Source organism: Rhinopithecus roxellana, chromosome 6, assembly GCF_007565055.1.
Source record: "Rhinopithecus roxellana isolate Shanxi Qingling chromosome 6, ASM756505v1, whole genome shotgun sequence".
NCBI lineage: Eukaryota > Metazoa > Chordata > Mammalia > Primates > Cercopithecidae > Rhinopithecus > Rhinopithecus roxellana.
The window spans coordinates 51,304,757-51,330,856 of record NC_044554.1 but is presented as its reverse complement, the minus strand read 5'-3'; the positions used below and the strand labels follow the sequence as shown (position 1 = coordinate 51,330,856).

General features: G+C 40.6%; 2 protein-coding genes across 3 annotated transcripts; both read left to right on the top strand.

Moving 5' to 3' along the window:
• On the top strand, positions 1 to 12,084 carry SSBP1 (single stranded DNA binding protein 1). Of its 2 annotated transcripts, XM_030933308.1 has the most exons (8): positions 56 to 113; positions 724 to 790; positions 2,846 to 2,941; positions 4,079 to 4,139; positions 5,488 to 5,628; positions 5,821 to 5,908; positions 7,376 to 7,464; positions 11,934 to 12,084. In XM_030933308.1, the coding sequence occupies exons 3-8, from the start codon at positions 2,906 to 2,908 to the stop codon at positions 11,975 to 11,977; spliced, it is 459 nt and encodes a 152-aa protein (XP_030789168.1). In that variant the 5' UTR covers positions 56 to 113; positions 724 to 790; positions 2,846 to 2,905; the 3' UTR covers positions 11,978 to 12,084. The 2 variants fall into 2 exon arrangements, with proteins under 2 accessions (XP_010358123.1, XP_030789168.1); XM_010359821.2 differs by lacking the exon at positions 2,846 to 2,941 and having other exon boundaries at positions 1 to 113.
• An 11,529-nt stretch (positions 12,085 to 23,613) lies between these two features.
• On the top strand, positions 23,614 to 24,846 carry TAS2R3 (taste 2 receptor member 3). Its single transcript, XM_010359822.2, has one exon. The coding sequence runs from the start codon at positions 23,815 to 23,817 to the stop codon at positions 24,763 to 24,765; it is 951 nt and encodes a 316-aa protein (XP_010358124.1). The 5' UTR covers positions 23,614 to 23,814; the 3' UTR covers positions 24,766 to 24,846.
• The last annotated feature ends 1,254 nt before the right edge of the window (positions 24,847 to 26,100 follow it).

Sequence of the window (26,100 nt, the reverse complement as noted above, 5' to 3'; positions counted from 1 at the left end):
CTCCGCTGCTTGGGTTAGAGCGTCGGGTGAGGGAGGGATAGCAAGCGCTAAGCAAGTGTTGGAGTCCTGTGTTTTGGCTGCGCGTGATCCTGCGTGGGTCAGGAGGTGTTTCTGTAGGTGTCTGGCCCTTTCCTCAGTCGTGTGGAGGACTGCGTGATTTCCTCCCAGTTCTCCTCGGTTTTCAGGTGGTGGCGCCACGTCCGGTAAAGGGCGCCCACCTCTCCCTAAGGTGTGGCTGGCTAGCCCGGGGATCTCTACGCTGCTTGGTCTTTGCTAACGGAGATGAAGACAGTAATTTTTCAGCAACACGTTTTAGATATAAGTTCCTTGGTGACGCTAATAGTTATTGAGCCCTTACTATGCTTCAACTTTTTTAGAAGTTTAGAAAATGGCAGTGAATAAAGCAGATAAAAATCTGTGCCCTAAGGGAGCTTGCATTGTAATCAAATTTGAGAAGAAATGGATTGGAAGTGGGATTAACTCACAATCAAAATTTTGTGTGGGTTGGAGGAAGAGGAAGTTGTTTGGGACCAAAAAGACATACAGGTGTGAGTTTATTTGGGAGGGAGGAAGGAATCCTCATCAGGTGTGCAGGAATGTTGGTACGTTGTGGTCACAAAATTGGAGTGCATAAGAATTATGAATGCAGTTAGGAATTTAGGACTGGTGAGTTGTGCTTTTGCCATAAGAAGTAATGTTTCTTAATTTGTTGTTTTCCTTCAGGAAGAGGCTAAAGATTAGACTGTGAGGAAAGAAAATAGAAGCCATGTTTCGAAGACCTGTATTACAGGTAGTCACTTGTCTGTATTAATACTGAAATGTGTTACTATCAGCGGTGATCAGAAGACTTCTTCAGGCTTTTAACTACAGAGCAAAACACCTTTGAGCTCACCCACCCACCTCTGTACTCATTTGATATGGAGGATTGGTAGTGTAAATTTTGCCAGTGTAAATTATGTTCACTAAAACAAAAAAAAGTTGAGGTTTATTCACATATGTAATAGGAATCATTAATTTTTTAAAACGTGTGTGTGTGTTGCTTGAATTTAAGCAGTGAGAGGACATTAAAGGTCTTTAGTGACCTAAAGATTGTAGGAATATTGTTCCAACTTTTTTCTTAAGGCATGTAGTTGCTTTTTTGACTGTCTACCTGCTGTATTGCTAAACGTTCCTCTTCCCCCATCTTTCCACCCTGAAGAGAGCAGCTCAAGTCTGAATGGTCACCACAGATTTCGCTATGTAGAAAATGCCTTCTCATTCCACTTAATATGGCTCCTCACTTTTCCAGTCACTCTGGCCTACCTTGAGCCAGCTTAGACTACCGTTTTTCCTCACTTAGCACATTTGGGCACCAACTCCTGTAGATTCTTCTTTGGCTCTCCTACTCCCCATCCTCCTGTGAAGATCAATGAAGAATCAGTTCCTCCATGACTCTGTCATTTTTCCCACCTTAATCCTATATTCTTGGATCCCCCCCTTTAACCTGTATGTGTCTTTAATCTATTTTTTCTATATTGAAATGTGAAACGTGAAAAAGTTATTACTTCTGGCCGGGCGCGGTGGCTCAAGCCTGTAATCCCAGCACTTTGGGAGGCCGAGACGGGTGGATCACGAGGTCAGGAGATCGAAACCATCCTGGCTAATCTGGTGAAACCCCATCTCTACTAAAAAATACAAAAAAAACTAGCCGGGCGAGGTGGCGGGCGCCTGTAGTCCCAGCTACTCGGGAGGCTGAGGCAGGAGAATGGTAAACCCAGGAGGCGGAGCTTGCAGTGAGCTGAGGTCTGGTCACTGCACTCCAGCCTGGGTGACAGAGCGAGACTCAGTCTCAAAAAAAAAAAAAAAAAAGTTATTACTTCTTAACAGTAATGTTACAGTATTAAAATGTTTTTAAATGAGAGTTAAAAGTTTAATTTTAAAACGTATCCAGGTTAAATAATCCTTTCCTAATCTTCTCCAGTAGGCCTTGATTTTTGTGTGCCCCAAATGAGACATTGTTACCATGTAAGATTTATGAGCTCTTGCTTGTCTGAGCACTCAAATGAGTACATTTCCAGAATCATGACACAGGTTCTCATTAGCAGTTTGATTCTGTAGTATGTTGTACTCATATCTTTATTCTCTTATCCACACTCTGCCCCTAAGTTTAGTGATAGGATTAGATAGCCAACAGCACCCTGGGAATTGGTGTTTATTTGATTGGTGGGCTTCTGTTTTTTATATTAACAGTACTGCCACTTCGAAAATGTTTCTCTGATAGAATGGCCAGCTCTCTCAACTCTGAATTCAGTGATGCGTACTCCCATCTTTACAGTCGCTCTTGAAATTGAGGAGGCAGCAAGGGGCTTTGGGAAAGTAGTAGCATTGGTGTCAAAGGGCCTGGGCCTTGAGATCACTTGCCACATACTTCCTGCGGGATCTTGGGCAGGTTATGCAGTCTCTCTGAGGTGGTTTTCTCAGCTGTAAGTGGGGGTAATTTTACATAACTTGTAGATTTAGTTTTATAATTGATAATAGATAAATCTCTTAGCTGATAGTCAGTAACCATTGCTGCTATTATGTGGTAGTGACTACCTTTTCCGACAGTGATATGATTTTGACTTGGACAGTCGAATCTTTGTGTTTAATCAAAGAACCAAATTTATTAGACCTTTTCTGATGTACTGAAAGCATGAAATTTCCCATGAAATATTTATAGAAATTGTATTAGGCTAAGCTCACTACTGAAGCTGTTTAATTTTTGCAATAACCTGGTGAAGTAGATAATACCTATCATAATTTTTGCTGATTTTAAAATGAAACACTTTAGGTTAATCATATTTGAGGCATCCTAATTCCTTTTAAGGTCTGAAGGAGCAACCAAGGGAAGGCAGTTACATAGACACAGGGAATCTGACTTTGGAATATGTTCCTGTTGCTGTGTCAGAAAGTCACTCATGTGGTTAGTTCAAGAGTGTATTGTTTTATTGGAATTTAACCTATTTCTCATTCTCTAAACCAGCAGACCCCAACCTTTTTGGCACCAGTAACTGGTTTCACGGAAGACAATTTTTCCATGGAGGAGGCGGGTGCCGCGGGGATGGTTTGAGGATGAAACTTTTCCACCTCAGATCATCAGGCATTAGTTAGATTCTCATAAGGAGTGCACAGCCTAGATCCCTCGCATGAGCAGTTTATAATGGGGTTCGCACTCCTAAGAGAATCTAATGCCACTGCTGATCTGACAGGAGGCGGATCTCAGTAATGCTTGCTCACTGCTTGCCGCTCACTTCCTGCTGTGCAGCGGGGTTCCTAACAGGCTACAGACCTCTACTAGTCCTTGACCCTGGAGGTTGGGGATCCTCCTCTAAACTAGCTCATTGTTATGCCTGAGAGTGAGGCTTTGCATTTATTCCACACCTCCTGACACTTGTTTGATCATTGCGTATGTTATTAATGAATCTACTTATTAAATTATTAATTATAAAACATCTCTTTTTACTCTCCTTTGGCCTAATGATGGATTAAATCAGTACCCATGTTGGATCTAAATTTCTTAATTTCTAAAGTCTACTGTAACCAAAATATAGTAATAATATACCAGTTGTTTATACTAAAAAAAAAAAAATTAGAGGATGTATATATTGGATATGTATAGTACTTTTTGTCTCTCCAGCTAATGAAAGCTGGATTTTGAAAATACTTGGCAGCAACTCTTAGGTACAGGTTGGATGTACAAATATTATCATACTTGGTAATGTTAAAGTCATATTATTTTGACTTTTCCTTTTGTGTGCAAACACAGAAGTGCCATAATCAGAGGGACTGTCGCAAAATAAACAGGGGAGTACTATAAATTAACTTTTGAGCATGCTTCTGGTACCTTCCCTATACCTTTGGGCTTCTGCAGTAGGCTGCACTTGAAGTGTTTGCCGGGTCCTTCTGGCACTCTTTTGGGAGAACATGAGAAGAGCTTCTCTTCTCTTCTGGAATTTACAGGAATTACTGACTATATGGTGAATGAATGTGAGTAATTCTTCCGTTTGCTTTTGCCTTTCCTAAAAAATTAAAGCCATGTTACTACTCATTTGTTCTGTAGGTACTTCGTCAGTTTGTAAGACATGAGTCCGAAACAACTACCAGTTTGGTTCTTGAAAGATGTAAGTAGCTAATTTCCAAGTTTAAAATGTTATTTTTAGTAATTTGCCAATCTCAAATGTGCTGTAGAAGAGTTATCATTCTTGAGTTAACCATGTTATCATTGTGCTTTTAGTTTATGTTTGCTCTTCAGATCTTAGCCTTGACCCACCAGGCTGTGGAGACATAGTATAAACTGAGCCCCTATTCTCCTTATCAGCCAGTTACTACTCATTCTCATCAACCCTGTCCTGCATAAGAATTTCCGGCCGGGTGCAGCGGCTTACGCCTGTAATCCCAGCATTTGGGAGGCCGAGGTGGGCAGATCACAAGGTCAGGAGATCAAGACCATCCTGACTAACATAGTGAAACCCTGTCTCTACTAAAAATACAAAAAACAATTAGCCGGGTGTAGTTGGGGGGGCGCCTGTAGTCCCAGCTACTCAGGAGGCTGAGGCAGGAGAATGGCATGAACCGGGGGGCGGAGCTTGCAGTGAGCTGAGATCAGGCCACTGTACTCCAGCCTGGGCGGCAGAGCGAGACTCAGTCTCAAAAAAAAAAAAAAACAAAACAAAAAAAAAGAATTTCCTTGAGTCATATTTGGTTATCTGAGTCTTCCCAGATTATATTAGTCTGAGATTATAAAAGATATTGTTTCTTCCCAGAAATATTCCCTTGTATTTATAAAGATTTTCAGATCTCAGATTTGTTCTTTTAGCTCCACAGTCAGTTAAAAAAGATATCTTAAAGAAGATTTTAAGATCTAGAGCTTACAGTTTGTTTCGTGGGGCTGCTTTCTCTATGACTATTTTCTTCTTTCTTGACAACACTCTTTGCTTTCGCAACCTCTCCTTATTCATTCCTTAACTTATTTTCTGATCTTCCAGAACTTGGGTTTTACTTAATACAGAGATTGAAGTTGCAGTGATATTTAATAGCCTTTCTTCTGGACATTTCTCTCAATCTTGGGTGCGGATTTCTTTAGTGGTCAGCTTAGAGGCTGCTATAAAAAAATACCGTAGACCGGGTGGCTTCACCAACATTTATTTCTCACAGTTCTGGAGGCTAAAAATCCAGGATTCGTGTGCCAGTATGATTGAGCTCTTGGTGAGGGCTGTCTTCCTGGCTTGCAGATGGTTGCCTTCTCACCGTGTCTTCACATGGTGGAGACAGAAAGTTCTGAACTCTTCCTATAGGGGCACCTCACCCTCATGACGTCATCTAAGCCTAATTACCTTTTAAGGACCCCTACCTCCAAATACCATTACATTGAGGGTTAGAGCTTCAACATACAAATTTTGGGGGAAGGGGCACAAATATTCAGTCTATAGCAGGTTCTGTGTCTCATTTGGTCTTGGTGTTGTGTTTCAGCCCTGAATCGTGTGCAGTTACTTGGGCGAGTGGGTCAGGACCCTGTCTTGAGACAGGTGGAAGGAAAAAATCCAGTCACGATATTTTCTCTAGCAACTAATGAGATGTGGCGATCAGGGGACAGTGAAGTTTACCAAATGGGTGAGTAGAAAAGATGGGGGTTTAATTTTATCAGCAATAAATAGATACTGTTTATTACCAGTTGTCTAATTTAGAGATAAGCCACTTGAAACAAGATCTGTCTTTCTGTTTGTTCTCTTAGAAATTGTGACATTGGTTTTCCTGGGCATGTCCGTTGGCATTTGTAACCAGTTTCCTATTCTTGTGATTTAGGTGATGTCAGTCAAAAGACAACATGGCACAGAATATCAGTATTCCGGCCAGGCCTCAGAGACGTGGCATATCAGTATGTGAAAAAGGGGTAAGTTGAAGAAGGAAGGATCTTATGGATTGAATGGTTTAAAGAACTGATAAGAAGTGTTCTCTTGGCAAGGAGTGTGTAGCCTCTTAAATCCCTGAGTACTACTAATGACTGTATTAATTTAAGAGGTATTTACTAAGTCCTCGATACTATATGCATGGCGTGTTGCCATGTGTGACTAATTAAAAGGTATCTAAAACATAGTTTTAGCTTTCTCAGAATTTACAGTTTAGGGCAAACAGGGTGTGTACATAAATAGAAATAGATGAGGCAGGAGAGAAGGCAAAGTGGCATTTGAGCAAGTGGAACATCTGCTTTCAGGAATTCCTGTGCCTCTGTGGCTGGGGATGCTGAGTGTGGCTTCTTGCCTGTTGGCTGCCACATGGTGTTCCAGCAGACAATCAGTAATGTCTGAAGCCTGACACGCCGACTTCATCTTCATGGCTGTCATTTTATATCTGATGATTTTTTATAGGCTTAATAGTTCCCTTTTGGAAGGCTTGGATTGAGTATGTATAAAAAGTATGTTTTCGAAAGTCATAGAAGTACAAAATGGTGTGTGTAACAGCAGTTGTATTGATAGTTAATATGTTTAGAAATGTACTTGTTTTGTAGAAATAATCAAAACAAATTTCATGAAAAAGAATTTAGCAATCACTACAATTTTTCTTTTCAATAACTGTATAGGTTTTTTCCTATGTATCTTCATTGCCCTTTATGTATGTGTTTATGAATATGTGCACATGCACACACACATATAAGGTATTTCAAGGAAACTGTCTGCATTCCCACTTACTGCTTGATGGGTTTGTGTGGGGGTGGGGAGCACCTGACATTTCACTGATCTTTCTGTGTTGTACGTTTTTGGTGGTGGTAGACTCTCAAAACTGGTGCTATTGTCATTTTTCCACTCTTGAAAATCATGATTAGGTTACCTAGTTTAGCCTTCTAGATAGCGTAGAAATAGTCTTAGTAATTACCTCTAAGCTGATACGGTGTAGAAATAGTAATTAACTCAGGGTAATATTATACTAAGCTACAAATTCATATTTTGCATTTTAATCATCTAAGTTTCTAAGGTCATGGAAAAGAATTGATAAGTAAATGAAAATCAAGTCTGTTAGGGACTCCAAAATCAAAGGTCAGGGAAAATGATACATTGTAAATTATTCCTAGAGATTTAAAGGTTGCCACTAAATTGCCCTTTGAACTGTTTTCATTTTTTAACTTCCATAAGAGAAATAGCTGACAGATGAAAACATTGTCTGTTTTACCTAGATGTTACCAAGTCTGTTTGTACACTCTGTTTCAGTACTTCTAATCCTGAACCTTGAGAAGTGGTAGCAAAAATTAGGTTATGTACGATTATATATTTCATCCTTGTCATATATTCAGTACCACCCCGACCTGACTCTTATAAAGCGTATTAGGATCTCAACTAAAAACTGTGCATTTTATTTATATCAGGTCTCGAATTTATTTGGAAGGGAAAATAGACTATGGTGAATACATGGATAAAAATAATGTGAGGCGACAAGCAACAACTATCATAGCTGGTAAGAAGCTTGTGAAAATAGCTGTTTTTTCGTTTTCTCCTTTTCTTTTTCAAAAGCTTGGCTACACTGTAGCTAACGAGGGTTAAGAGTACCAGTACTTAGGAGGTAAGGCAACTCACTGGAAGATGTCCATGACTCTGATTTCTCTACATGGTAAGGGTCTCTACATTTATCCATTCCTTTAAAAAATTATTTTTATACTCACAGTCTGAGTCACCAGTAACTTTTGGATAAAACCTAAAACTGAAATGTCCATCCCAGTACTTATTGTTGAGAATTACCAAAACTGAATGTATTGTCTTTTGGAAGGCTCTAGCCCTAACCAGGAAGAAGCATATGCCAAGATAAGAATTACACTAATGAGAGTGTGCAGATTTATTCGGAACCTCTTTGGTACTTAGTGTGCTGAAATTTCTATTTGAAATTAAGATTTTTTTTTTTAATTTTATTTTTTCTGAGACAGAGTCTCACTCTGTTGCCCAGGCTGGAGTGCAATGGCACGATCTCGGCTCATTGCAACCTCCGTCTCCCCAGTTCGAGTGGTTCTCCTACCTCAGCCTCCTGAGTAGCTAGGGTAATAGGTGTGTGCCACACCGCCTGGCAAATTTTTGTAGTTTTCATAGAGATGGGGTTTCACCATGTTAGGCTGGTCTTGAACTGCTGACCTCAGGTGATCCATCCACCTTGGCCTCCCAAAGTTGTGACATTACAGGCATGAGCCACTGCGCCCAGCCAAGAAGTTTTTAATATTCTCTTTTTTTGTTTTTGTTTTGAGACAGTGTCTCGCTCTGTCAACCAGGCTTTAGTGCAATGGTGTAATTACAGCTTACTGCAGCCTCTACCTCCCCAGGCTCAGGTGATCTTCCCACCTCAGCCTTCTGCCGAGTAGCTGGGACTACAGGTGTACACCAGCACGCCTGGCTAATTTGTCAATTTTTTTGTAGAGATGAGGTTTCACTACGTCTCCCAGGCTGGTCTCGAACTGCTGGGCTCAAATGATCCTCCCACCTCAGCCTCCCAAAATACTGGAATTACAGGCATGAACCTGTAATGCCTGGCCTAATAGTCTCTTTAAACAAAATACAGTACAACATAAAAAAGATGTACACGTAAAGGTTAAAGAAGATTAACAAGATATCCCCTAGGAAAGAGTTTTTAAACTTTTGAAAATGCTATAAGAATTTTGAAAATGCTATAAGAATTTTGAAAATAATACACTCTTCTGGATGTCTGCAAGTGACATTAGGACATTTTTTTCAATATAAAATTGTGTTATTTTTAAATGTATTAATGGAATCTAAATAGCATAGCAATGTGATACCTACTAGCCTGTAAAAAAAATACCGATTCAGCATTTGGAAAGATTACATTATTCTTTTTTCTTTGAACTTGTTTTACTGTTTTTATTTTCCCCTCAGAAGTGTATCTTAATAATATATGATATAGTTAAGAATTTTTTCTTACCCTATTTGTAACAAAAATGCATACATAAAAGAAACTTTAAAATATTTAAAAGAATTCTATGACAAATTCTCCTCAATTGACTTATCATTAAAGTTGTTTTTAGTACCTAATTGACCAAAACAATTTTAATGTATTTAAATTATATTGGAAATATGTCTTTAAATGAGATAAGTGGTGCTTTTTTCACTTCTTGAGTAAATTGCTAAAATTAGACACTGTGAATTTTGTGCTTTTGTTTTTATGGATTTTTTTGTGCTTTTTTTGTGCTTTTGTTTGTTTTTATGGATAGAAATACTAAGAAATAAGAAACCTTTTTAAAATAAATACATGGCAATAAGCTAAATTTTACTATATGTCTCTGTGTTTATGAACTTCTGAGGTATGCCCAAATTAGATAATATTTTTAAAAATTAATTTTTGGGTTGGGTGCAGTGGCTAACACCTCCTAGTCCTTTGGGAGGCGAGGCAGGTGGATCATTTGAAGTCAAGAGTTCAAGACCAACCTGGTGAACATAGTGAAACCCTGTCTCTACACAAAATGCAAAAATTAGCCGAGTCTGGTGATGTGTGTCTGTAGTCCCAGCTACTCAGGAGGCTGAGTCATGAGAATTGCTTGAACCCAGGAGGCAGTGTTTGTAGCAAATTGAGATCACACCACTGCACTCCAACCTGGGCAATAGAGCAAGACTCTCTCAAAAAAAATAATAAATTTTTTTTTTACTATGGAAAATGTCAAACATATATGAGAGCAGAAAGAATGGTGAAATGAACTCCTACCATTTCGCTTCAGTGTCAGCTTATGGACAGTGTTATATCCATGCTTCCAGCCACTTGTCGTCCACCTGGATTATTTTGAAACAGATGCTAGACATAAGTTTATTCATAAATTTCCATAGGAATCTCTAGAAGAGAGGGTGTCTTTTTGAAAATGTAACTACTGCGCTATTATCACACCTAATATTAATATATTACTGTTAAAATTTTAACTAAATATCATAGTGTTCATATTTCCTTGATTACTTCATAAATATTCATACATTATATTACATGGTTTCTACCTTAAGTCTCTTAGATTTTCCTTTTATCTTTCTTCTTTCCTTTGCTCCAGAGTTCATGTCTTAACCAGCATACCTTATTAATAATTTATAATTTGTTGTATAGAATGCTCATATGTTTTCTTACTGCTAAGTTTCTTTGAAAGTTTATTAACCTTGAAAAGCAGTGTAGGTATTTTCCTACCCTCCTGTTGGTCCCAATGTAAACCAAGAGTGTGGGGAAAATTTAGATTGTTCGGATTATTGTGTTGTTAGTAACCAAGCTAAACGGAAGCATTTCAGATGATCCTGCTGTTTTGTTTTTTTCTTGTCACTAGGTTCCACTAGCAAAGTCAGTTTCCTTTAGTTTTATGTCTGATGGCAAAATTGAGCTCTTTAGTGACATTTGAATTGAAGAAAATAGAGCTTATTGGTTGATCTGTTATATTGGTGATTTTTTTTTCTCCTAGGGATCCTATCTGTAACTTAAAAATCACTACCAGTGGATGGCACTCTTGGCTTTTTCCACAGTGATATTTGAATAGTCTCTTCTGAAGTAACCGTTCTAGACCAAAACATTCTAGTTTTTGGAAGATTATGGTCATGAACAAATATTCAGTCCTTGCTGGATAATTTTATGGTTACAAGAATCTAGATCTTTTGGAATTATAAAGGAAATGCAGTCATTCCTCCATGTCCCTTGGCTCTGCATCTGTGAATTCAACCAATCACAGATCGAATATATTTGAAAAAAAGAAACCAATAAAAATAATACAACAACAAAAATACAAGCGAAACAATACAGTGTAACAGCTGTCAACATACCATTTACCTTGTGTTAGATGTTGTAAGTAATCTAGAGATTTAAAGTATACAAGAGGAAGTGCATAGGTTATATGTGATTACTATACCATTTTACATCAGGGATTTGAGCATTGTGGACTTTGGTATCCATGGGGGTCCTGGAACCAGTCCCCCCATGGATACTGAAGGATGACTACTACTTGCCTCTGTTCTTTTGTTTATCTTTAGCTAACTCCCTCTGGAATAGCATTTTAAGAGCAACATTTGATATTTTTGGATAAAAATGCTAACTCTGTGATGTTGATTCATAAAAATGTTCCCAAGAATTGGTATATTAAAATTATTCTGGGCCAGGTGCAGTGCTCACGCCTGTAATCCCAGCACTTTGGGAGGCCAAGGCAGGGCGGATCACTTGAGGTCAGGAGTTCAAGACCAGCTGGCCAACATGGTGAAACCCTGTCTCTATTAAAAATACAAAAATTAGCCGGGTGTGGTGATGCACACCTATAATCCCAACTACTGGAGAGGCTGAGGCGGGAGAATCGCTTGAACCCAGGAGGCAGCAGTAAGCTGAAATCACACTGCTTCACTCCAGCCTGGGTAACAGAGACTCCATCTCCAAAGGAAAAAAAAGAAATTATTCTGTTTTATAATTTAAAAATAAAACTTCTTCTATTTGAATTTTTAAAGTTAAAAACATAAATAAATCCTGTCATTGCTAACAGGGCCACATATGGACTCTTACTCTTTCCTCTAGACCTCCAGAGTGTAGAATGTGATCTACTTTTATCCTTTTCCCTGAGGATGTGCTGCCTGGTGTCATGGCATCTGCCTGACCATTGCAAGCATCCAATTTAGTGACCAGTTCTTTTGCAGGAAATTGTTTCTAAGAAGACTTTATCTTCTTTTCAGGGAAGACAAGAAATATCCCACTTCTTCTAACAAAATCTGAATTATTAGAAAAGCAGCCAGTGCCTAACTTTTAGCTCCACTTATGCCAACTGTATGTATACTTCTCATGAGCATAGCAAGTTATTTAATATTTTGAAAGTTTGTCTAAAATCCTTTTAATGAACAGCACTAAAGTTGTATGTATTAGAGGAGAATTATTGAATGAGATGGAGAAAGAGTTTTGAAATTAATATTTACATTTTGGCTTTTTTACAGATAATATTATATTTCTGAGTGACCAGACGAAAGAGAAGGAGTAGAAAGGATGATTCTTCTTTGGCCATCATTGGGTACAGTCTCATTTCTAAGTCATGTATAATCTTTATCGCTCCCAAGGACAAGAATTAAAATACTCTTTTACATAAAATGAGTGATAATCTTTTTTCTGACTGTCGTTCTCACTCTCCTTTTTGTGGTATAATCTTGGTATCTACTATCTGTTACAGCATTTACTCGTTGTTTATTCTTTTAGGGGTGGTTTCTATGTACATGCATACAAAATAGTAAACTTTCAGGCTTTTTTGTGCTATGGCAAAAGGGTAAATATCCTTTGGGAAGGTCTCCTGGTTTTTGTATGCACTTCTCTTACAATATCGATTTGTCCACTCAGTGAATTTACTGAGCATCACTGTATGTGAGACATTTATCCCATGTTTGTAAATACTGATTTTCTTACTGTTTTGCTCTGTAGACATGAAGGCAAGGACTGAATCTTCTGTTTGCCTGCACTTTAAACAGTGCTTTACACAGAATAGCCACTCAGTAAATATTGACAGATGAATCATCCCAATGGGATTCTAAGCTTCAGCTCAAATTGAAGGGGGTTGTTGAGCAGTGGTTAGTGTGTAACCTAAACATCTTTAAGACTAACCTACCTTCTTCATATCTTTTGTTTTTAGACAGTTGTTCACTAGTAGCATTTATGAAACATAGTTTACCAGCAATAAGGACCTGAAATATAATTAGAGATGAAATCGTTCATCTCCAGGTGATGCCACAGGAGCTGTGGTTCTCTTCTATCTTTCTCTGCCCCTCTTATCTATCCTTTTAGCGTCTTCTGCAGAACTCTTCTTGGGGAAGGTAGAAGAGGATCCTCGTAACAACCTCTGTCAGTGCCTCCCTTAGAGTCTTAGGTCCTACATTTTCCTTTTGTTTTTCCACGTGGATTGTTAGGTACATCATGTGATCTTACTTTTTATTACAAGATTCAGGAAATTTTAGAATACTAATAATTTACCAATAAAGATGAAATAAACTCAGTTTTTCATGCATCTTTTGCTCTTTAAAGTTTGCATCAGCTCTCCCAAGGTCTGCCTGCCGGTTTGCTGCTGTGTCCCAGAGGTTGGCTGCCACTGTGCAGGTTGTTTTGTTCAAATGGTAGAAGTCTCTCATACTATCTAGGCCACTCTGTCTCCAGTTTGGCTTCTGACCCAGCCTATATATTTGCTCCCCAGCCTACATGTTCTGTCCTCTCTGCCTGAGAGTACAAGTATAGTGCTAACTGCAGCTTAGGTCATATTGGACTTTATTAGGTTCAGAATTCACAAGCTATGTTACAGGTCCATGACTTTTTTGTCTTAAGGTATTTTCTGCACACTTGAGTAGCTTTTTAATACTTGCAGTGCATTTTGGTTGAGGAAAGATGGAATTTTTAGCTTTATCCTCTCCTTGCCCAGGAACAGTAGAACATTCATTGCTGTTTTCTCCTGCCTTTCTTTTTCCTGCAGCTGGGACTATTAATCAGCATATTAACTCTGCTCTCTTAAGTTCACACATTAAAACTGCCTGGTGATGTAGTCTTTATTCCTTTATGCCACATTCCTTAAGCAAAATTGTGAAGTGTAAAAATTTATCTTTTGAGCAACTCTATTTCTTCCATCAGCACAGCAACTTTCATATGCCTTAAATGTTGTGAGAAATTATGCAGATTAATAGTCCTGTTTAAGCAGGGTGATAAATCTCTGCTTTGGGAAAATGACATGCTGAACAGAAGAGCTTAATTACCAACCCAGAGCAGTTTCTGTGTCCAGAACGCAGGGGCGGAAGAGGATGCTGTGCTGGACCACTGTGAGCCGAGGGGCTCTGCTTTAAACTCTTCCCTGAAGGTTACCTCTTCTCTCCACGCCTCTGAAAGGCTGTGGGGCTGAAGCAGCAGTGCTTTATCAGACTCAGGTGTGTAGCGTGCAGTCCTCAGCATGCATATGATTCTAGCAGACTGATTCTCACCTCAAGTCAGTCAGACTTGCTAGGTAAACTTTGCCCACCCCTAGGAAGCCCCGTCTGCTGATAAACTTTCTCCTGATCCCTAGCTAGTCTAGGCAGAGCACATGTGGGAATATGATAGCAGTAAAATACTGTAGGGATCTTCTAACCCAAGCTTTGGGTCTTGCATTTCCCTTTTTGATGTGATAGTGTCAGAGAATAAACTCAGAAAACTGCACTGTGACCTCGATTTGGAGGTTTCATGTTAAATGGTAAGACGAATAGTATACCTAGAAGAATGGGAGAAAAAGTATCAAACAGTATGTCCGGGGTATCCCGTTTTTGAAAAATAAGTTGTAATTAAGATATGCTTAAAGTCTGGAGGGAGAAACAGGATGTTATTATCTCTAGAGAGGGTGATTATGTGTGATTTTCCTTGTTTCTTTACCATTTATATATATATTTTTAGCATTGAACATACATTTTATAATGAGAAAAAAATAAAACTTTATTTGGGGAAAAAGATCTTTCCATTATTTCTGAGCCAGGCTTACTTTACTCATTCACTTTTAATGAGTACCACTTCACTAGATGTGAACAAGAAAATCTTTTACATATTTTCCCCCGCCATCTGCATTTTAGCATCTCATGCTTGTATGATTCATTCATCTATTAATACGTGTACACAGCCCAAAATGATGTACTTTAAACATCAACCTAGCCAGGTGCAGTGACTCATGCCTGTAATCCCAGCACTTTGGGAGGCCGAGGTGGGTGGATCACGGTGTCAGGAGATCGAGACCATCCTGGCTAACACGGTGAAACCCCATCTCTACTAAAAATACAAAAAATTAGCCAGACGTCGTGGAGGGCACCTGTAGTCTCAGCCACTCGGGAGGCTGAGGCGGGAGAATGACGTGAACTCGGGAGGCGTAGCTTGCAGTGAACCGAGATTGTGCCATTACACTCTAGCCTGGGCGACAGAGCAAGACTCCATCTCAAAAACAAACAACAACAACCTATATGAGATCTACTTTTTGATGCCTTTACAGTTCTCAAAGAATCAATCATTTCTTAAAACACACTGGACATTTAATTCAGAGATATCTAAAAATACCAAAGATATGTTTCTGTGGCAGTTGTGACAATAGAGTATACATTTCTTTGGGAATTACTCATCATTGCAATGTGGATTACAGCTTAACTTTTGCAGCTCAGTTAGGACAAGTTAGTGCTGTTTTCCCTTTGTTCCCAAATGAGATCATGCAATTCTTGAAGGCAGGGCTTTCTTTTACTCAAACCACCCTTTCCCCCAATCTAACTCAGCCTAGCACAGTGACATGAAGATTAATAAATGTTTGTCATTCAGTTAGGTGGGACTCAAAAAGAAAATGAGGGCAGGATCACTTTACTGTTTTTCTGTCAGAGTTTGCATAATATTCTGTGAAGATCTGTGGGAATAACAGCAAGAAAATCATTGTGGAAGATGAGAGACAAGTCCAAGGTTAATGAATTACAGGGAAATCTCTTAAGATGAAACAATAATCATATTAATGACTGACATTTCTCTTCTGGTTACTATGTACTAAGCACTAAGCGAAGAACTTTTTATCATTGTCTCATTTAGCTATTCTAAGAAGAAGGTACAATAATCCCATTTTACAGGTGAGGAAACCCAAAATCGAGAGAGGTTAAATAACTTGTCAAAGTCATGCATCTTCCAAGATGCACACCTGGAGTTTGAACTCAGGTATGTGAAGTTTGCATTTCGCTTTCTGCCCACTGCCTGCTTCCACTTGCATTCATTCTCCATTGGCCCTCCATATCCACAAATTCCCACAGCCAACTGTATTTGTCCATTTTCACACTGCTATGAAGATACTACCTGAGGCTGAGTAATGTATAAACGAGGTTTAATTAACTCACAGTTCTCCATGGCTGGGGAGGCTTCAGGAAATTGATGGTCATGGCAGAAGGTGAAGGGGAAGCAGACACCTTCTTCACAAGGCAGTAGGAGAGAGAGGGCACAGGGGAAACTGCCACTTTTAAAACCATTCGATCTGGGGAGAACTCCCTCACAGGCAACAGCACGGGGGAAACGGTCCCTATGATCCAGTCACCTAGCAGGTGCCTACCTTGACACACGGGGACAACAGTTCGAGATGAGATTTGGGTGGGGACATAACCAAACCATGTCATCCTGCCCCAGACCCTCCCAAATCTCATGTCTTTTTCCCATTTCAAAACCAATCATGCCTTCTCAACAGTCCCCCAAAGTCTTAACTCATTCTAGCATTAACTCAAAAGACCAAGTCCAAAGTCTCATCTGAGACAAGCCAAGTCCCTTCCACCTATGACCCTGTAAAATAAAGTTAGTTACTTCTAAGATAACAATGAGGGTACAGGCATTGGGCAAATGTTTCCGGTCCAAATGGGAGAAATTGACCAAAATAAAGGGGCTACAGGCCTCATGCAAGTCTGAAACTTGGCAGAGCAGTCATTAAATCTTAAAGCTCTGAAATAATCTCCTTTGACTCTATGTCTCACATGTAGGCCACCCCAGGGCATGCTGATGCAAGAGGCGAGCTCCCACAATCTTGGTCTTGGGCAGCTGCCCCTGCCTTCCTGTGGCTCAGCAAGGTACAGCCCCTGTGTCTGCTTTCATGGGCTGGTGTTGAATGCTTGCAGCATTTCCAGGCACATGGTGCAAACTGTCAGTGGATCTACCTTTCTGGGGTCTGGAGGATGGGTGCCCTCTTCTCACAGCTCCACTAGGCAGTGCCCCAGTGGGGACTCTGTTGGGGGTCTACAACCCCACATTTTCTTTCCACATTGCTGTAGCAGAGGTTCTCCTTGAGGGCTCCTTTTAGCCATGGCTGGTGCTGGATCCGCTGGGATGCATGGAACCAAGTCCTGAGGCTGCACAGAGAAGTTGGGCCCTGGGCGTGGCCCAGGAAAACATGTTTCCCTCCAAGGCCTCTGGGCCTGTGATAGGAGGGGCTGCTGTGAAGGTCTCTGACATGCCCTAGAGACATTTTCCCCATTGTCTTGGCTATTAACATTAGGCTCCTTGTTACTTATGCAAATTTCTTCAGCCAACTTGAATTCCTTCTCAGAGAGTTGGTTTTTCTTTTCTACCACATGGTCAGGCTGCACATTTTCCAAACCTTTATGCTCCGCTTCTCTTAAACATAAGGTTCAGTTTCAAACTCTGAATGCATATAAACGAACACTTTCAGAATAAGCCAGCTTACCTCTTGAATGCTTTGCTGCTTAGAGATTTCTTCTGCCAGATACCCTAAACATCTCTCTCAAGTTCAAACTTCCACAGATCTCTAGGGCAGGGGCAAAATGCCACCAATCTCTTTGCTGAAGCATAGCATGAGTGAGCTTTACTCTAGTTCCCAATTAAGTTCTTCATCGCCATCTGAGACCACCACAGCCTGGACTTCATTGTCCATATCACTATCAGCATTTTGGTCAAAGACATACAGCAAGTCTCTAGGCTAAAGTTCCTAACTTACCCACATCTTCCTGTCTTCTGAGCTCCCTGAACTGTTCCAACTTCAGCCTCTTACCCAGTTCCAAAGTCGTTTCTACATTTTTAGGTTATTGTTATAGCAGTGCCCTATTCCCAGGACCAGTTCTCTGTATTAGTCCATTTTCACACTGCTGTAAAGATACTACCTGAGACTGGATAATTTATAAGCAAAGGAGATTTAATTGACTCACAGTTCCACATGGCTGGAAAGGCTTCAGGGAACTGACAATTATGGTGGAAGGCAAAGGGGAAGCAAGGCTCGTCTTACGTGGTGGCAGGAGAGAGACAGCAAGCAGGGGAAACTGTCATTTTTAAAACCATCAGCTCGGCCGGGCGCGGTGGCTCAAGCCTGTAATCCCAGCACTTTGGGAGGCCGAGACGGGCGAATCACGAGGTCAGGAGATCGAGACCATCCTGGCTAACACGGTGAAACCCCGTCTCTACTAAAAATACAAAAACTAGCTGGGCGAGGTGGCGGGCGCCTGTAGTCCCAGCTACTCGGGAGGCTGAGGCAGGAGAATGGCGTAAACCCGGGAGGCGGAGCTTGCAGTGAGCTGAGATCTGGCCACCGCACTCCAGTCCGGACGACAGAGCGAGACTCCGCCTCGGAAAAAAAAAAAAAAAAAAATAAAACCATCAGCTCTTGTGAGAACTCCCTCACTATCCCAAGAATAGCATGGGAGAAACCGCCTCCATGATCCAATCACCACCAGGTCCCTCCCTTGACATGTGGGGATTACAATTTGAGATGAGATTTGGGTGGGGACAGAGGCAAACCATACCACCAACCTTTTATTTTCTTCAAATGTTGACACATTTATTGTATAATACTAATCAAATTCATTGATATTACCACAGAAATCAGAAAGTGTTAGAAATCTGTCAAATTCCTTACGGAGAATGTAGATTTTCCAAACTTTTACATTCAGGGGTACATGTGTAGGTTTGTTACATAGGTTAACTCCTGTCGTGGGCGTTTGTTGTACAGATTATTTAGTCACCCAAGTATTAAGTCTAGTACCCATTAGTTATTTTTCCTGATCCTCTCACTCCCACCCTTCACCCTCTAGTAGGCCCCAGCGTCTGCCGTTCCCCTCTATGTGTCCATGTGTTCTCATCATTTACCTCACAGTTGTATGTGAGAACATTAGGTATTTGGTTTTCTGTTCCTGCATTAGTTTGCCAAGAATAGTGGTCTCCAGCTCCATCCATGTTCCTGCAAAGACATGATCCCATTCTTTTTTATGACTGCATAGTATTCCATGGTGTATATGTACCATGTTTCCTTCATCCAGTCTACCATTGATGGACATTTAGATTGATTCCATGTCTTTGCTATTGTGAATAGTGCTACAGTGAACATCCCACAGCCAACCTTTCAAGAGTGACCCATGCCACGTGCATCTAAATCACACTGGGAATTTAATCGGTTTTGGTTGGAGGGAGAGTTATGAGTGAAGGAGAATACCTCTACCTCTTAATTCTTTCTGATTTTCAGTTTAATGATCTTACAAGAAATGAGTCAGTTTCTCTACCACGTTATCTTAACATATTCCTCTTCCTTTATATCAAGCACTGTCTGTTTACTGGTTAGAGTAAGTTCAGAGCGTCTGCTCCTTTCATTGTTTACTCATTACCAGTTGAAATAATCAAGAATGTTGCTTAAGAATTTGTCAGACCCACTTTTTAGAGAATGAGACTTTTGGCAGGCATTAGCAGCATTGAAGTCTCCCCTCACTATTGTAATTTGCTTCTGAGCCAGTCCCACAGTCTGTACTAGGATAGTGTGTAACTTTTTAGGTTGTCAGCATCATGCAACTACAGTAATGAAATTATTTATTTATTTATTTTTGAGATGGAATCTTGCTCTGTTGCCCAGGCTGGAATGCAGTGATGCAATCTTGGCTCACTGCAACCTCTGCCTCTTGGGTTCAAGTGATTCTCCTGTCTCAGCCTCCCGAGTAGCTGGGATTACAGGCGCGTACCACACCACCTGGCTAATTTTTGTATTTTTAGTAGAGACAGGGTTTCACCATGTTGGCCAGGCCAGTCTCGAACTCCTTACTTCAAGTGATCTGTCTACCTCAGCCTCCCAAAGTGCTGGGACTACAGGCACGATGAAATTCTTTTTTTTTTTTTTTTTTTTTGTCTCTTTATTCTTCATCATTTTTTCTCTGCCATGTCAGGGTCTTGTTTTGCCATTATAGGTGCACACCTTGACATTTAGTTTCTCTGCCTTACCTGTCATTTGAAAAAAAAGTGGTCTATAATAATAGTTCAGAATTAAGGCTGTGCAGTCAGCTTGGATTTGAATTACTGCTTCTCCACTCGACAGTTGAGTGGTCTCTCTCGTGAGTTAATTAACTTTATCTGCCTCAGATCTTTGTTGTTTTGTTTTCCTGGAAGTAAAACAAGGATAATAGTTCCTTCTTCATAGGCGTGCTGTGAAAAGCACAATAAGTAACACAGTGCATATAACCTATATAATACATAGTAACTGAAACAAGTGCTCAATACATCTTGGCTGTTATTATTATTCTAATTTGTATTTTAAACAAGGTATTTATTTATTTATTGAGACGGAGCCTCACTCTGTCGCCAGGCTGGAGTGCAGCAGCGCCATCTTGGCTCACTGCAACCTCTGCCTCCCAGGTTCAAGTGATTCTCCTGCCTCAGCTTCCGGAGTAGCTGGGACTACAGGTGTGCACCATCACGCCCAGTTAATTTTTATATTTTTGGTAGAGATGGGGTTTCACGATGTTGGCCAGGATGGTCTCGATCTCCTGACCTTGTAATCCACCCACCTCAACCTCCCAAAGTGCTGGGATTACAGGTATGAGCCACTGCACCTGACCATATAATTCTTTTAAGTCACTATGTCCATCTTGCCAAGTCTTGTGTGATATTTACAAAGCATATTAACCTTAAAATAGTTTATTGTACCTGACTTGTTTTGTTGTTAACTTTCATGAATTACTAAACAGCTTATTCCATGTTAGTGATTTGTTTTATGCTTTTAATCTTCCACAACTATTTATAATCAATCTGTGTATCTTTTTAAACTCTGAAGTCAGTTGGGCATCTGCTATATGTCATGCACCCATATAGGACCTGGATGTAGGGACGAATATAACAGGATTCCTGCACTGAAAGAATTCGCAATTAAGCTTATGGAGGGTTAGGGAGGATAAGCAGAAACCTTTGTAGCTAACTGTGATAGGGTGTGAGGAGTAGCTTAGAAGAGAATAGATAGGTTAGCTTTCAGCAGAGGAAGCAGCACGAGCAAAGATCCAGAAACAAAAGTTTATGAAACAAAGGTGAGATATGGAAAGTGGGTTGGGGCTAGATAGTAAAGGGCCTTGAAAGCTTTCAGAGAACTTTGGCAATGGGGAGCAATAGAAGGTTTGAAAACAAGAACATCTTATCAGAATTGTGCTTTAGAAGGAGAACAACAAAGACAGAGTGAAGGGCTAAAAGGAGAAAGCCTAGAGGCAGTTAGGAAGCTCTGTACTAAGCCTAGAAAGGTTAGCAAGAGTGGGGATGAGAGGTGACTTGAGGGGCGTTTGGGATTCAAATTGATTTGACAAATGAGAATTGTGTACCAATTTTGTGCCAGACCCTGTGCTAGGCTCTGTGTTAGAAATACTGCAGAGAATCACTTACAGCTTCTGCCCAAGATCTAGTGGTGACGGAACCACTATCACTGAGAGGAAATGCAATTCAGAGGTGGTTCTGAGGTTTCTGCACGGAGACGTGTGGATAGTAGCACTTCATTTCTGAGTTTATGGAACATGGATGTGGGAGCAGAGTTGAGAGGGGGAAAGATAATGAGCTTAGTTTTGAATATGGTTTATCCATAGACTTTCTAACTGCTCCTTGGCAGGGCATTAATTATGTTAGTCGAGCTCAGAGGAGAAGTTGAGACAGGAGTGATTATTCTTTTTCTTCTGCCAAACACATTATAAACTGGTTATTTTCTTTATTTTTAATTTTTAAAATTTATTTATCCTTTATCTATAACATATGTACATATGTTGGAGTCTTGCTCTGTCTCCCAGGCTGGAGTGCAGCGATGCGATCATAGCTCACTGCAGCCTCAAACTCATGGGTGCAAGTGATGCTCTCACCTTGGCCTCCTGGGTCGCCGGGATGATAAACATGAGCCACCATGCCTGGCTGTGAGATAACTTTAAAGCATTCTAGCTTTCTGTTGTAGAGTCTAGCTTTCTATTTTAGAAAACCATATTGTGGAAAAGATTTCCAGTTGCCCACCTGTTTTACAGTGTACCTGGGACTTGCCTTAATCATGTACGGTAGGAGACAACTGCTTTGAAAGAAGAGTCTTTTATTTCACAGTTCCCAATAGGAGGTGGCATGCTATGCCATGCAGGGCCACTTAGGGACGCACTGGAGTTGGTCAGGAGGAAGAAGGAGAGGGGAAAACATGAGCCAGAGCCTTTGTTGTGCTTTTCATAGGGAAGCAATGAGTAAGGTACTGGTGGAAAGCTGAGCAAGTTTAGGATTGGGTAGTTTGAATAATTTCAGCAGGCTCCAGGCTCTCAAGATGGTCCCTAGTTATCAGGTGCCTGGCCCTGGGGTGACTGAAAGCAAGGTCGTAGTGTCCTGGGCTCGTTTTCTACATCCTAAGCAAAGGAGGTAGATGGGAGGGGCAGTATGGATTCAGGATTGGCTGGTTTGCTTATCCAAGGTGTTTTCTCAGGCAAGTTGTTTGCTAACTCTAGGAATTAGCTAACCTTGGGAGGGCACGCCTTCTCTGGGTCTGCAAGGCCCAAAAGTGTCAAAGCATAAAATATAGAAAATAAACATGGTCAATGCACTACCCAGTATCTATTGCCCCTTCTGTATTTATAGAACCCCGTTGTGAGAGGGTGCGCAGTGCATGCACTGCATTCCTATTCTTTTCAGTTAGGGGTTGCCAAGGGGCTATAGGCAGAAGTCACTTGGTGATGCTCTCAGGGAACTTTTTATATGAGTAACTCTTGGGAGGCATATCCGGTGTGCTTCCCCAGACTCTCATCCTACAGCTTTTTCTTTTTTGTCTGAAATGTGGACATTTCATGGCTGGATTTCCAGTTGCCATCTTAGATCATGAGGCAATCTTCAGAATGGATGATAGAAGAAGCTGGGATCTGCGATCACCATGCAACCACCATACCAGCCTGGACAGTTTGCCTCTGGACTGCTTTGGGGGACACAAATATACCTCTCCTCTAAGCCACTTATTTGTGTTGTGTACTTAAACCTAATTCTTCCTTATTCATACATTATTGACTTTGTCTCCACATACATGAGCAAGTCTTTACTCTTACCTTTCTCTTACATGACCTTCCATGGCAAGAAGAAGTAAAATCTTATTGTTATTCCATGGTCCTTTAGGTTTTAAACTAATGTCTCATTAAATTTAGGGAAGGGAGTGGGGCATAAAAAGTACACAAACCTTAGCAATTAAGTTTAAAAAGAGTGAACATAAGCATACTTTAATATAAACTGAGTACTGTTTAATTCTGCATATAATCCTGAGTGAAGATCCTTAATAAATAGCCCCTTGTTAAATAGAGGAGCTCTTAGGTTAAGAACAGAAGTATTGTTCTTATGCTTCCCTTGGCAGTATTATAGCAGACTGGAAATCCAGAGTGGCTCTGAGACTTCCCACTGCAAGTCCAAGATCGGGATGTAAGCTTGGCCACTTTCTGGTGAGGCTTCTTTTCCTGGCTTGTAGCTTACCGCCATCTCCCTGCATGTAAGCCAGGTTCCAAGGAGCAGGTCTTTTAATTCTAATCCAGGATCAATGGCACTGAACTTTTACAATTTTATGCACTTAAACCTCACTCCAGGTGGGTAGTGGATCCTAGTGGAATTCCTTTTCTGTATCTCTTGAGTCCTCCCTCCTGAGGAATGAGACTTTTTACTCTTCTGAGTAATTCTGAGCCTCCTCCATTTGGTGCCGCTCATCTTTCTGTTTTGGGTAGCTCAGAGCCCTACACCCTTTGAAATTGAGTCCAAGTCCTCCATCATCTTTGTGACCTAGATCTCTTCCTTCTCTATGTGACACTGGACACTACTCATTTGCATTTTAGCAAAGAGCTGCTAAGTTTAGGTTCATAGATGGAATGTGACAATCCATATCATCTGTGAAGAGGACAGACTAACCTGAAAGAGCCAGAGAGGATTCCCTAAATTGTGCTCTACGACAGACTAAATTGGGCAGAGACGAGAGACTGGTACAGTGAAGCAACAGGTAGAGGAGTAGATTAACGAGAAAAATATCAAATCAGTGAGGAGATTCTACATATCAACAGAAAGAACAAAGATCAGGACTGCCTAATTGCTGACATGATGGGACTCACCGAGGGGGTGTTCCTGATTGTGTGTGGCACTCAGTTCACACTGGGAATTCTGGTCAATGGTTTCATTGGTTTGGTCAATGGTAGGAGCTGGTTCAAGACCAAGAGAATGTCTTTGTCTGACTTCATCATTGCCACCCTGGCACTCTCGAGGATCATTCTGCTGTGTATTATCTTGACTGATAGTTTTTTAATAGTATTCTCTGTCAACGAACATGATTCAGGGATAATAATGCAAATTATTGATGTTTTCTGGACATTTACAAACCATCTGAGCATTTGGTTTGCCACTTGTCTTGGTGTCCTCTACTGCTTGAAAATTGCCAGTTTCTCTCACCCCACATTCCTCTGGCTCAAGTGGAGAGTTTCTAGGGTGCTGGTATGGATGCTGTTGGGTGCACTGCTCTTATCCTGTGGTAGTACCACATCTCTGATCAATGAGTTTAAGCTCTATTCTGTCCTTAGGGGAACTGAGGCCACCAGGAATGTGACTGAACACTTCAGAAAGAAGAGGAATGAGTATTATCTGATCCATGTTCTTGGGACTCTGTGGTACCTGCCTCCCTTAATTGTGTCCCTGGCCTCCTACTTTTTGCTCATCTTCTCCTTGGGGAGGCACACACGGCAGATGCTGCAAAATAGTACAAGCTCCAGAGAACCAAGCACTGAGGCCCACAAGAGGGCCATCAGAATCATCCTTTCCTTCTTCTTTCTCTTCTTACTTTACTTTCTTGCCTTTTTAATTGCATCATTTGGTCATTTCCTACCAAAAACCAAGATGGCTAAGATGATTGGCGAAGTAATGACAATGTTTTATCCTGCTGGCCACTCATTTATTGTCATTCTGGGGAACAGCAAACTGAAGCAGACATTTGTACAGATGTTCCAGTGTGAGTCTGGCCACCTGAAGCCTGGATCCAAGGGACCCATTTTCTCTTAGAGTAACAGAGGGCCTGGGGTGGAGCCCGTGAGCCTTTTGCCTGGCTCAAGACTACGAGACTCTCCCTGACCCTCCCATGATACCAGTTCCATAACATCACTAGGAGAGAAACCCTGACTGCTTTGCCCCTGGTCCCTGGGGACCTCTTCCAAGGTGAAAGCCATGCTTCTCACGGCCTCTCTCTGTATGGTGGTTGTGGAGGTGGGGAGGGCGCAGGAGTAGTAGTGTTTTGGAAATGACAATGTTGTAAGAACACTCTCACTATAAACACACGCTGCTGTATTTTAATGATCATCAGCTCAACACAATGAGTCTGATTACTAGTTTCAACTTAAATTAGATACTAACAGTGATAAACATAAAATTGCATAGTAGACTTGAAGGAAAGAGCAAAAGTTTTGCAGTCCTGTAGATGTGGGCTCGAGTTCTGATTCTGGCCAGGATTTTTGGGCTCAGGTGAGTTACTTTAATTACCTGTCTGATCCCCTCTTCTGATCCCTACTGGCCATTTTAGCACAGTGTGTTACGTAAAGTACTCAGTAAGTGAAGGCTATTATTGTGCTAATATTGGATTGTGCAGCGACAGCAATTTCCATATGATTCCAGTTTCCACAAACCCATTGTGTAATGATGAAAACAGTGGAAAGAAAATTAAGACCTTTAGATTGTAGATCGCAATTCAATCTTGCATTTCATGATCATTTTGCTAAAGTACATTTTCAAGTAATTATTTTGTAGATTGGCCAAAAGACCAAGTGGTTTTGTTTTTATTTTCGACCAAGATGCCTACCTGGTTTTAAAATTACAGTTTTATCAAATGTAATATAAGCAAATTTTATGTTTAATCAATTTTATTTAAACAGAAGTATATAGATGCTGATTTACTTCCTGTTACTAACAATTTTGACATGTCAATGAAAAGATATTGCTTAATATCCTGAAGAATTCTCAAATTTGTAAACATATTCAGTTAATACATATGGCATTATTCAGAAATGTGGATTTCTAGTCCTAATGGGACTCTCAGAAGTGGATTGTTGTGGCTAAGAATGTGGACCCTGAAGCCAGACAACCCGTGTTTAAATTTGGCTTTGGCCCTTTTGAACTGGGTGACCTTGGGGAAACTTCCTAACCAGTCTCTATTTAACTTTCTTCACTTGTGAAATAGAAATAGTAATTGTGTGCGTGTGTGTGTGTGTGCTGGGATAAAGTTGTTGGAAGGAATGAGCGAATTAACATATGAAAAGTGCTGTCCTACATGGAGTAAACACACAATAAAACTGCTATCGTTGTTGTTATTTTGTGAAAAGGAGCATATTTTGACATAATAAAAAG

Excerpts from the sequence above, each read along its gene's own strand:
- TAS2R3 (XM_010359822.2), top strand. The coding sequence starts at position 23,815 with ATGATGGGACTCACCGAGGGGGTGTTCCTGATTGTGTGTGGCACTCAG.
- SSBP1 (XM_030933308.1), top strand. The coding sequence starts at position 2,906 with ATGTTCCTGTTGCTGTGTCAGAAAGTCACTCATGTG. Across the intron at positions 4,140-5,487 it reads CAGTTTGGTTCTTGAAAGAT|CCCTGAATCGTGTGCAGTTA; the intron begins GTAAGTAGCTAA and ends GTTGTGTTTCAG. Across the intron at positions 7,465-11,933 it reads AGCAACAACTATCATAGCTG|ATAATATTATATTTCTGAGT; the intron begins GTAAGAAGCTTG and ends GCTTTTTTACAG.